This window comes from Oxyura jamaicensis, chromosome 10, assembly GCF_011077185.1.
Source record: "Oxyura jamaicensis isolate SHBP4307 breed ruddy duck chromosome 10, BPBGC_Ojam_1.0, whole genome shotgun sequence".
Taxonomy (NCBI): Eukaryota; Metazoa; Chordata; class Aves; order Anseriformes; family Anatidae; genus Oxyura; species Oxyura jamaicensis.
Window position 1 is genome coordinate 13,577,847 of NC_048902.1, and position 11,952 is coordinate 13,589,798.

Sequence of the window (11,952 nt, forward strand, 5' to 3'; positions counted from 1 at the left end):
TTCTTTTCTTTTCTTTTCTTTTCTTTTCTTTTCTTTTCTTTTCTTTTTGCGGTAGAAAGGGGTCTCCCTGCCTGGAAAGTTTCAGCTCTCAGCTCGCGGTCGTTTCCTACCTGATTTCCCCACGCTGTCCGCTCCCATCACGAGCACGTTCGCTTCTGCTTTCAGGGCGGCGGGGCCAGGCACCTCCAGGAGGGCAGGGTGGTCAGGGGTGAAGCTGGCGCTCCTGCGCAGCCGGAGCCCCATGCCGAGCGCGGCCGTGCCCTGCCAGCGGTCCCAGCAGCGTGTCTGAGGGGGCTGGCACGTCCCACGGCACCCAGGGGACCCGCGGGGGCCGCCCTGCTCCCGGCAGCCGCAGGGGAGCTGCGGCTGGGGCTGCGGACGGCGGGATTAAAAACTTTGCGATGGATCGGCTCATCCTGGCGTACGTCAGCGCTGGGGCTGGCCCCGTCATCTCGCAGCGTGACGGGCTGCCTGCAGCACTGCCGCAGCACGCGCCCCGGCAGGCTGCCCACGCCTGCCCACGAGGCGCCCCGGCCCTTGGCAAGGCCACGCTGTCCCTTGTCACCTCCCCGCAGAGTCGTCGCATGAGGGACAGGGCTTCTCGTGAGCAGCGGAGCATCTCGTGACAGGCTTATCACGACTGATGGAGTGTCTTGTGGCTGATGGGGCGTCTCGCAGCCCATATAAGTGATGGGGCATCTCGCGACTGATGGGGTATATCACAACTGGTGGGGTATATCATGACAGATGGGGCATCTCATGACTGATGGGGCATCTCACGACTGATGGGGTATATCACGACAGATGGGGCATCTCATGACTGATGGGGTATATCATGACAGATGGGGCATCTCACAACTGACAGGGCACCTCATGACCCAGGTGGTGGGGTATATCACAACTGGCAGGGCATCTCACGACTGATAGCCTATATCACGACTGATGGGGCATCTCACAACTGGTGGGGTATATCATGACAGATGGGGCGTCTCACAGCTGACAGGGTATATATATCGTGACCAGTGGGATATGTCACGACTGAAGGGGCATCTCATGATGGATGGAGTATCTCATGACTGACGGGGCATCTCGAGACTGATGGGGTATATCACTACCAATGGGGTATATCACAACCGGTGGGGATATATCATGATCGACGGGGCATCTCACGACTGATGGGTACCTCATGGCTGATGGGGCATCTCACAACTGGCAGGGCATCTCATGACCGATGGCGTATATCACGACTGAAGGGGCATCTCATGACTTATGGGGCATCTCACGACTCGACCGAGGGGGTATAATCTCAACTGACAGGGCATCTCACAGCTGACGGGGCATCTCACGGTTGATGGGGCATATCGTGACCGATGGGGTATGTCACGACCGGCAGGGCACCTCAGGACCGTTGGGGCCCCCCGAGTGAGGGCGCACGTCAGGCCGCCCGGTGCCCCCCTCACCTCACGGCAGCCCCCCCCCCCCAACGTCCCCGTGTCCCGTCCCTCCGCCCCCGCTCCCCCCCGAGCGGCGGGGCCGGGCGGGGCCGCCTGACGCCATCTCCCCGCGCCGAGCCGCGCCGGGCCCGGCCATGGCCCCGGAGGGGGCCGCGGTGCGGGTGGCGGTGCGGGTGCGGCCGCTGCTGCCCAAGGAGGTGCTGCGGGGCCACCGGCCCTGCCTGCGGGGCGACGCCGCCACCGGGGAGGTGGCCCTGGGCCACCGCCGCCGCTTTCGCTTCGCCGCCGTGCTGCCCGAGGCGGCGGGGCAAGCGGCCGTGTACAGCGCCTGCGTCCGGCCGCTGCTGCGGGCCTTCTTCCAGGGCTTCAACGCCACCGTCTTCGCCTACGGGCAGACCGGCTCCGGCAAGACCTACACCATCGGCGAGGCCAGCGTCGGTGGGTACCGGGCGGCACAGACACCCCCGGACGGCCCTCGGGCTCCCCGGGGCTCACACGGGGCTGGGGGGCGAGCCTGGGGCTGGGGGGGCAGCTTGGTACTGGGGGTGTGCTTGGAGTGAGGGGGCAGAGGGAGGCTTCCACCCCCTAACTGCTGCCGCAGCCCCGGGGCCAGCTCCCCGTCCCCTCACGGAGCCCCCCCAGGGACGTTTGGCCGGCCTCCGCGCATCCCTTGCGGGCGCAGCGTTTTGCCCCCGTTCCCAGTCTGCTTTCGGCTTCCCAGCAGCTCTGGGGACTGTCGTTTGATGGGGCTGCTGCAGACAAAAGCAGAGTGACTTAAAATTCAAATGGCACGGTGCCATGGCCAGATAAAAGCAGTTGCCGAGCACACACACACACACAAAAAACAAAAAACAAAACAAAACAAAACAAAAAAAAAAAAAAAAAAAAAAAAAAAAAAAAACAAACACCGAACCAAGAGAGGTTTTGGGGTAATGCTGGTTTCAAAGGAAAGCACGTTTCAGCTTCAGGCGCGATGCTGGCTCAGTAACGCACCTTAGGAAGAAGTGTATGCTCAAATCCACCACCAGTGTGCTGGAGAGCAGTGGGGTAGGATTTGCCCCAAGGTTTCGTGTCTTAAATAAAACACCCACAGGGAGGCTTAACCTGGGCTCCTGGTGGGAAAGCAGCGAGGCTGCTCCTTTCTAGAAGCAACGGGTGCTGCAGGCTGGCTCCTGCCTCTGTCTCCAGCCAGTATGGGCACTTGCTGTATCCTGTAACCATGTCCTTGTCTCTCTGCCAGCTTCCATCAACGAAGATGAGCAGGGCATCATCCCACGAGCCATGGCTGAGACCTTCAGGCTCATCGACGAGAACGACCTGATTGACTACACGGTGCGGGTGTCCTACCTGGAGGTGTACAAGGAGGAGTTTCGGGACTTGCTGCAGGTGGATACGGCCAGCAAAGACATCCAGATCCGGGAGGATGACAAGGGGAACATCGGTACGTGTGGCTGTTCTTGGGCTCCCTTTTCTCCCTGTTCCCAAGGCCGTTTTGGGGTTAGGCACCTGAAAGCAGGGCTAGGCCTTCCTCGGGCAGCCCGTCCCTTATGATCAGGGTCCCGTTTGCTGTTGCAGTGCTCAGTGGCGTGAAGGAGTCGGAGGTGGAAGGGCTGGACGAGGTGCTGAGCCTGCTGGAGATGGGCAACACAGCCAAGCACACGGGAGCCACCCACATCAACGCGCAGTCAAGCCGCTCGCACACCATATTCACAGTGACGATGGAGCAGCGGCGCGGGGCCGGCCGCTTCACCCGCCTCGCCCTCCACAGCCACCCCTCGGTCCCCGCCTCAGGCCAGGTCCTGGTTTCCAAGTTCCACTTCGTGGACCTGGCAGGCTCAGAGCGAATTGTGAAGACTGGAAACACGGGGGAGAGGCTGAAGGAGAGCATCCAGATCAACAGCGGGCTGCTGGCCTTGGGCAACGTCATCAGCGCCCTGGGAGACCCTCGGAGGAAGAGCAGCCACATTCCCTACAGGGATTCCAAAATCACCAGGTACAGATCGGGACCGGGACCCCACAATCTCATGGTTGGTGTCTCAGCAGCAGGGACGTGATGCTTCTCCGTGGCTTTCTGACCTGCTGATGGCCTTTCCCATGCCCAGCCTGCCAGGTTTGGTGGCAGAGACCCCAAAGCTAACTGAGAGGGGCTTGCAGGGCGAGTCATCCCTTCTGCTCGCACACCACGGCTCTCGGTGTGACTGCTTGATCGTGAGAGCTCTGCTGATCTGGCATTTCATGAGTCTACCCTGTGGGGGTTTTCACGTAGGCAAGGCTGAAGAACAGTGAGGTGAGGCCAGGCTACCGATTTCAAGCTAGCTTGTTGGGGTGCTGCAGAAGATGAGGCTTGCAAAAGTCACACTACTGAATCTGCAGTGGGGTGTCATGGCCATGCCTGCCCAGCAGTGACTAAAGATGCTTCTGTTCAGTTTGCTTGGTGGCTTGCCTGTGGTGAACCACCCTGCAGTTAGTTTTTAGCTTGAGCAGGTGCCCTTTGCAGTCTCCAACACGTTCCCTCGCAGCACATACGTAGCAAGGAACACAGAGCTGGGTAACACGCGGCTTCAGGCATTACACAGATGGAAACTTGCCGTGGTGCAAACTGTTAGTCCTCTGCTTAATCACTCTGCTCACTGCAATAGTGCTGAGCTGGCTCCAGAGCCAGAGTATTATTCTTCTTGGGCTTAGCCTTTGAAAAGAGCTGGAAACCTTTTGGTTCCGGTGTTATTTTGCATGTCAGCTAGTTTAATCACCTGTGTCTGTGCTTTCCCCAGGATCCTGAAAGACTCCCTGGGGGGAAATGCCCAGACTGTCATGATAGCCTGCGTCAGTCCTTCCTCCTCCGACTTCGATGAGAGCCTCAACACGCTGAACTACGCCAGCCGAGCTCAGAACATCCAGAACAAGGCGGTGGTGAACTGCCGCAAGGAGACGGAGCACGTTGAGGAGCTTCACCGGCAGATAAAGAACCTGCAGAAGGCTCTGGAGCAGCGGCACCGCTCGGAGACCCGCATCATCAACCGCTCCGACACCACCAAACGCGGTGCCCCAGACCCCACGGCTCGGCTGCTGGCTGAGTGCGCGCACTACCGGACCTGCACGGACGCCGCGTACCGGCTGCTGATGGAGCTGCAGGAGGACAGCAACCTCACGGTGGAGCAGATCCTGCGGGTGAAGGAGTGGCTGTGCGCGGTGGAGAGCGAGAGGAGCGAGCTGACCTCGGCCGGGCTGGATAGCGGCATCGAGAGCACCTCCGCGGAAGATCAGAGCCTCGACGCACGAGGCTCAAAGCTGGCAAAAGCCCAGGTAACAAGTCTTTGAGGTGTTTCAGCACCGAGGTGGGAAGGGGGTTGTGTTCCTCTGTCCCACCGCTGGTGCAGAAAGCAGCAGCCACAGCATGTGGTGGAAGGAGCAGGAGAGGCAGTGGAGGAAAAGCAAGCTGGGCAAGAGGCCACAGGGGGGCAGGAAGCCATGGTCCTCCCAGACTGTATTGCAAACAGGAACAGCTTGGGCTCAGCTGCAGCTGGGAGATTTATTTCACAAGCAAAACCTCCACAAAGCTGTCTGGAGAGCCCTTGTGGAGTCCAGCACAGGGAGGGATGGAGAAAGGTGAACGCTGAAGTTGCCTCTCTTGTATTTTGGGGACAGGTGAACACTGAGAAGGGGTGTGAGTCCATCAAAGATGAGCATGTGGCCAAGCTGCAGAGACAAGTGGAGCGCCTGGAGGAGGAGAACCGTGACTTCCTGGCTGCCCTGGAGGATGCCATGGAGCAGTACAAACTGCAGGTATTTCTGGGCTCTGCTTTCTTAAATTGGACCTGCCCCAGTCCAGGCAATAGGGCAGGTACAATCCGGCCTTTGGGCTCCTCTGCAGCAGGTGTGGGATCCACATGTATGTAATGACAGTTTTTCTTGTTGCTTTCAGAGTGACAAACTGCAGGAACAGCAGGATAAGATCTCCGAGCTGCACGTGCGCCTGGAGATGGCCATGCCAAACCTGTGTGTGCCAGAACTGCTGGAAGACCTTCACCTGGTCACTGCCGCCCAGAGACCTCACACGGCCCCTCTGGCTGCTGTGCAGTCCCACGGCCTCAGCGTGGTTCCCTCGGGGCTGCTCCCTGCCGAGCAAAGAGGAAGGGTCCTCTGTAGGAAGGTGAGAGCACAGGTCTGTCCCTGAGGAGCTCCTGCCTTTTTGCTGTGATTCCCTTCACCATAGGAACTGCTATTCCCACCCCCGAACATGAACCTGATCAAAGGCATAGTCCAGAGAGCCGCACTGAGCACGCACACCAGCAGATTCTTGTTTCGAGAAAAGCTCAAGCTTCCAAACTGAGGCTTTTACCTCGATGTTAGTGGCAGGTCGCAGACTTTGCTCAGCTTCTAAGCAGCAGCTGTCTGCCTCTAGCAAAACTCAGTTCTCCTGCAAACACTATTTTGTGGCTTTTCTGTGTGCCTAGTAGTGATTCCCACCTGAGAGTTGGCTGCTTTTTTTGGTCACTGGCTCTCCTACGGCATATTTAATCTCTATCCCATTCTCTGCCCCAGCAGCTTGACAGCAATCCCTCCTTCCAGGACGAGGACCTGGCAGGCTGTCAGGTGAATCACACGCAGCGTCTGCCCAGCAACGCAGAGGTCAAAGACACGGTGCTGAGGAGGGAGCTCAGCCAGGACTCAGAGAAGCTGGCAGAGCTCTCCTCGGACGAGGAGGAAGAGTGGGAACAGAAACAGTCCCTGTGCCAGCGCCGGTGAGTTGGGGCTGTCCCAGCACCCTGCGTTGCCTTGGTAGCTGCGTGACTCTGGCCTGACTTGAGCTGGGAACAACAGTGCTGCCGCAGGGAGCTCAGCTTCCTCTGCACAGGGTGTAGAAGCAAGTGCTACTTCTGGGGTCAGCGATGCTGCTGAGACAGCTGTCAGCTCACTGGGGAGCTCACCAGCATCTTTTCTGACACTTGTGGATCTCGGGGTCCTTGCTGGGAACAGGCCTGGTGGTGCCCAGCCCCAGCTAATTAACGTGCTGCTCTTTCCAGAAATGGGATTCAGAGCTGGAGCAAGAGGGAGGCGTGCAGCAAGTTGAGCGAGGAGCTGAGCGGAGGCAATCCCCGCCTGATTCAGGAGGAGCAGCTGGAGCTCCTAAGAGGCAAGTGGCAACCGTAGGTGGTGAGACTGGGGGTGCTTTTTGGGTACTTCTGATAGAAGGGCAGTGTCCCACCTGGCTGAACCCAGGGGACGAAGCGGAGCAGATAACGTTCTTGCTGCTTTTGTTGAGGAGAGGTTTGGCCTGCTGGGAAGAGCTGCCTGCTCTGGTGCACACAGCAGGTGACTCGGGGCAGTGCTGCAGCAGTTCTTGGCTACAGCTCTGAGGTCTAACTGTCCTTCTGCCCCCTGGCTAGGATGGGAGTGTCCTTATCTGGGAATCTGTGTTGCAGAGGCCTGCCGGAGGCGGGAGCGCCTTCCAGGGAAGGACTCGGAGTGGAGGCTGGTGCAAGCACAGCAGAAGATCCGAGAGCTGGCCATCAACATCCGCATGAAGGAGGAGCTGATCACGGAGCTCATTAAGACAGGTGCAGAGCTGCTGGAGAGGCAAATAAGCAGGGGGTGGTTGGGGAATGTGCACCCATTCCCTGCAAAATCTCCTAGGTGGGATGCTTGGTGTCTGCTTCCATCCTCCCTTTCCCTCGCTGGGTGCCCCGTCCCTTCTGCTGGCAGCAGGGCACTGCTTCTCTGTGCCTCCTGCTGCCTGAGACCTTTCCCCTTGGTTTCTGCCCAAATTCCCATGCCTAGAATTGCAGAAGGGAGCTGGAGGAGGAGGGCTGGAAGTCCCTGCGCTCAGTCTGTAGCCACCTGCCAAAAAATAATTGGAGAGAAGGGGAAGGTCTGCCCTGGCTGGGAGGGAAGGGGAGCTGGAGGTCATTGCGGAGGGGCTGCCTTGCAGGCAAGGACGCGCAGGCCCTGAATAAGCAGTACTGCCAGAAGATCAGCGAGCTGGAGCAGGAGGCAGAGCAGGTGCGGGCCGAGCTGAGCGACAGCCAGAAGCAGCTCCAGGAGCTGGAGGGCAAAGAGCCGTGGGACCCTGGGGAGAAGCGCAAGCTGCAGGAGTACCGCACACGCGTGGCAGCTGCCCAGAGCAAGGCGCAGGTGAGTGCGAACGGAGGGTGCCTGGCTCTGTCCCCGTGGGAGCTGGGGACACTCTGCCAAGGGCTCGGGGGCCACCAAGCAGTTTCACCCTCGGGCAGGTCCTGTGCAAGAAGAAGCAGGCGACGGAGAGGCTGGTGTCGCTTTCGGCCCAGAGCGAGAAGCGGGTGCAGGAGCTGGAGAGGAACATCCAGCTGATGCGGCGGCAGCAGGGCCAGCTGCAGCGGCGGCTGCGGGAGGAGAGCGAGCAGAAGCGGCGGCTGGAGACGGAGATGAATAAGCGGCAGCACCGCGTCAAGGTAGGAGCTGGCAAGAGCAGCTGTGCGACTGCTGCATTTGTGAAGGTGATAGATGGGCTGAGCAGGGGTAGGTAGCTCTGACGCTGTCTGTGATTGTCTCAGCATCAGGCTGGAGAGAGGATGGCGGGTGCTGCATTTCTTTTTTAAGAGCTCCCATAGAGCTGACTGGGAGCATAACCCATCCAGCAGCCCGCAGTGCTCGCTTCTCAGGCAGCTTGCACCCCTCGAGGCTAGCAGTTGCTCCTTCCCATGCAGGAACTGGAACTGAAGCACGAGCAGCACCAGAAAATCCTGCGCATCAAAACGGAGGAAATCGCAGCTTTCCAGAGGAAGCGGCGGAGCGGCAGCAACGGCTCGGTGATCAGCCTGGAGCAGCAGCAGGTACGGGCACAGCGAGCCTGCCTCGTCCGTCCTGCTCAGGGGGCAGCCCCGTGCCAGGGAGGCCTGGAAGCTGCTGCCTCAGCTAGAGACAGCACACTTGATTACAAGTCCGTCCTTCCCTTAAGGAGGACAGTCCCTAACGTCACTTGCATCTGGCAGCAGAAGACTTAAATCATGTCTTATCTCCAGGGCCAGGATCTCTCCTAAATCACCAGTAGAGAAGCCGTGAAATCACGTTTGTTCGCAGAAGGGTGGTGGTGGGAGATGTAGCTCCCCAAGGGCTCCTGGCATGCTGGGGATTTGGCTCAGCTCTGTGTTTTGGAGAGGCTAGGAGGATAAAAACAGTGAAGTCTGGGCCATACGGGTTAGCAGACATGGAATCAACCCCACTGCTCTTTAGGCTAGCAGTCCTTGGCGCTGCTGCTGTCTGTAAACGAGTGTGCTTTTTCCCTCTCCTTCCCTCAGAAAATTGAGGAGCAGAAGAAGTGGCTGGACATGGAGATGGACAAAGTTCTCGAGCAGCGCCGAGCCCTAGACGAGCTGGAGGATGAGCTGAGGAAGCGTGAAGCTATCGTGGCCAAGAAGGAAGCCCTGCTGCAGGAGAAGAATGGCCTGGAGAGCAAGAGACTGCGCTCCAGCCAGGTAGGACAAGAACGTGCCACCTCTGCCCCCACTTGATTTCCAGCAGTGCTGTCCTGGGTCTGGCAGAACCAGGATAGGTGATGGTGTTGGAAAACAGGTGGGAAATCTGCCTCTACAGGAGAGCCTGCTTGTGCTGTGCCTCTGACCTAGTTGTTTGGAAATTGTTGGCTTAGGTGTGCGTGGGGTCACTTGAGGGGGGTGGAAAGGGGCTGGGGAGTTTCCTTTGGAGCAGATCCCATCGAGCATCTCCTGCCGCAGGCGCTGACAGACGACATAGTGCGCGTGTCCAGCCGCCTGGAGCACCTGGAAAAGGAGCTGACTGAGAAGAACGGGCAACTGCGTCACGGCAGCGCCCACGACCAGCAGCAGATCCGCCAGGAGATCAACAGCCTGCGCCAGGAGAAGGACCAGCTGCTCAAGCAGAGGCTGGAGCTCGACAACAAACTGCGCCAGGGCACCCTGCTGTCCCCAGAGGTACCTCTTCTTGGGCTGGGATGAGAAGTAAAGAGCTGAGCATGGGGTCAGCAGCAGATGCTCCTCTGCATCCCCAAACTGGGCACATCCCAACCTCCCATCAGCACTGTCGTGGCCAGGAGATGGAAAAGGAGGTCGAGGGCAGGGGTTAGGCAGCAAACCCTTTGCTCTCTGGTAACTGCAGCTCTGCCCCGGCAGGAAGAACGGATCTTGTTCCAGCTGGACGAGGCGATCGAGGCGCTGGATGCAGCCATCGAGTACAAGAACGAGTCCATCACGTGCAGGCAGCGCGTCCTGCGGGCCTCGGCCAGCCTGCTGTCCCAGTGCGAGATGAACCTCATGGCCAAGCTCAGCTACCTCTCCTCCTCCGAGACCCGGGCTCTGCTCTGCAAGTACTTTGACAAGGTGGGAGTGCTGTGGGGAACTGTAGGGTGTGACCAACCTCTTATTTTACTCCGCCTCGAGCCTTCTGCCTGCCTCTTACTGTGATTTTGCCCTACAAAGCTATGAGACCCCCAAAATCTTTATATTTCTCACAACAGCTGGGAGAGAGGCTTAAGTACTAGTGACGGGATGCCTGCACCCCTGCAGCGCACACCAGCGCAGCCACGCATTGCTCTTCCCTCCGCAAGGCAGCTGTGCCCCCAGGATTACTACCTTTCATAACAACCTTCACACGCTGTACCTAACAACTAACCCGATGAGGCACAGCAGGGCAAGGCAGGCTTCCCAGGCCCTGTAGGAGCTGAGCTGTTCCTCGCTTCTGGGCCCTGGCAGGTGGTGACGCTGCGGGAGGACCAGCACCGGCAGCACATCGCCTTCTCGGAGCTGGAGATGCAGCTGGAGGAGCAGCAGCAGCTGGTGCACTGGCTGGAGGTGGCCGTGGAGCGGCAGCGCCTGGAGATGGACCGCCAGCTCACCCTGCAGCAGAAGGAGCACGAGCAGAACATGCAGCTGCTGCTCCAGCAGAGCCGCGGTAACCACCCAGCTCCCAGACAGGCGGCAGCGGCGCTGCTCGTGTCCTTCCGAGCTGGAAGTGGCCTTGGTTTCCCTTGCAGAGCACATGGACGAGGGGCTGGCCAGCAGCAAGCTGCAGTACGAGGGGAGGATTCAGGTGCTGGAAAAGGAGCTGAGCCGGTACATGCGGGCAAACCAGGAGCTGAGCCAGAGGCTGAGCAACTTGAGTCTCCAGCCAGGAGGGCCCAAAGGTGAGAGGAGGCCCAGGCTTTGCTTTTCCTACCACAGTCAAGGCAGGACTTTAAGGCAGTGCTTTGCTCTGATGTAAAAGTGGAGATCCCAATGCTTCTCTCTTTCCCTGCAGACATGGAGAGAAATGTGCACGGGGCTGGGGACAGAGCTCCCCCCGCACTCGGGACCTGCGAGGAGCTTGGCCCTGGGGAGCTGCCCGTGCCTCTGGCTGCCGCTGAAGAAAGTCATCGTGTCCGGGATGAGAGCAGGGACCTGGTGCATGCCCCTTTGCCATCGACCTGGAGGCGTTCGTCCCTGCCCAGTGACAGCCCCGGGGACCCTCGGAGGGACACAGAGCACTTGCTCAGGGCAGGGCAGCCCCACGAGGTGCAGCTGCCCCGGGGCCTTCCTCCTGCCAAGCCCCGCTGGGAGCCCCGCCGAGCCAGCCTGAACATGAGCCCCATGCCTCACCATCCAGCCATGATCGACGTTAGGAAACACCCACTCTAGACATAGGCTTAACGCTCCCCTGGCACGGGGCAGGAAGCAGTGGATACTGCTGACAGGAGCCTAAGTGCCTTTCTGCCCCCTAAGCCAGCCTGGCTACAACGCTGTTACATTTCAGATGCCCAAGGAAGAAAAAAACAGGACCATCATCGTAAGGGAAATAAGTGTGCGAGGTGCAGGACAGCCAGCTTACACGCTCCATGTTGCTGCCACATGGGACAGCACAGACCCAACACCTTTCCTCCTGTACCTTCCGCAGCTTCAACACTGGGAAGGGGGAAATGCCTCCCACCCTGGCCTCTGACACTAAAATCTTGTTTACAGGTTGGAAGCCTCTGCTGCAGGGCTTGCTCAGCCCTAGCAGCCTGAGGGCGATGCTCAGCAGTTTTGGAGAATTTGTAAATAGGTTTTTGTAGTGCCTTTTTATAACTTTTTTAATAAAGCAGAATGAGTTTTATGAAGCAGTTGCCAGAGGCTGCAGTGGTCATTTATTCAGGGTATGCAGGAAAGGAGTTTTATTTACAGCTCGCTGCATGGGATCTAGAGTGTCTGCTTCTGTAAGTGCTCTGAATAACCGTGACAAATACCTGTTCACAACAATGCTTTTCATTCAGGAGTTCAACATTTCCTCTGCTCCCCAGAGCGTGAGCTGCTAGGCTTCCTACATTAAGTAGGAAAAGCAGCTCCAGACAGCAGCGTAATTGTCTGAAGCATCCAGGATAAAAGCAGCCCTGGTTCAATATCATTTTCCCTTCCTGCCTATAAACAGCTTTAAATAAAGCAGCGTTAAATAAAGCAGTGTTCCTTACATTTACACTGGAAATACAGCCCTAAAAGTAAGGGAGGTTAAATACAGTCCTGGAACTTGGCACTGACCC

The 11,952-nt window shown here is 58.5% G+C and overlaps 2 protein-coding genes across 2 annotated transcripts in view; one reads left to right on the forward strand and one right to left on the reverse strand.

The window, feature by feature from the left end:
- LOC118172398 (ras-related and estrogen-regulated growth inhibitor-like protein) overlaps nucleotides 1-446 on the reverse strand; it is a 3,040-nt gene extending 2,594 nt beyond the window's left edge. Inside the window, exon 1 of the mRNA XM_035336293.1 lies at nucleotides 111-446. Coding sequence (XP_035192184.1) covers nucleotides 111-243 — 133 coding nt within the window. The 5' untranslated portion in view covers nucleotides 244-446. The remainder of the gene's footprint in view (nucleotides 1-110) is intronic.
- Nucleotides 447-1,351: 905 nt separating this feature from the next.
- KIF7 (kinesin family member 7) lies at nucleotides 1,352-11,539 on the forward strand. The gene is made up of 19 exons (XM_035335948.1): nucleotides 1,352-1,375; nucleotides 1,526-1,892; nucleotides 2,695-2,895; nucleotides 3,030-3,447; nucleotides 4,226-4,757; nucleotides 5,100-5,237; nucleotides 5,377-5,604; nucleotides 6,000-6,196; nucleotides 6,479-6,588; nucleotides 6,878-7,012; nucleotides 7,384-7,586; nucleotides 7,685-7,882; nucleotides 8,138-8,263; nucleotides 8,729-8,905; nucleotides 9,164-9,379; nucleotides 9,578-9,784; nucleotides 10,157-10,355; nucleotides 10,438-10,587; nucleotides 10,701-11,539. Exons 1-19 carry the CDS (start codon nucleotides 1,352-1,354, stop codon nucleotides 11,075-11,077), a joined length of 4,203 nt encoding a protein of 1,400 aa, XP_035191839.1. The 3' UTR covers nucleotides 11,078-11,539.
- Nucleotides 11,540-11,952: the final 413 nt, after the last annotated feature.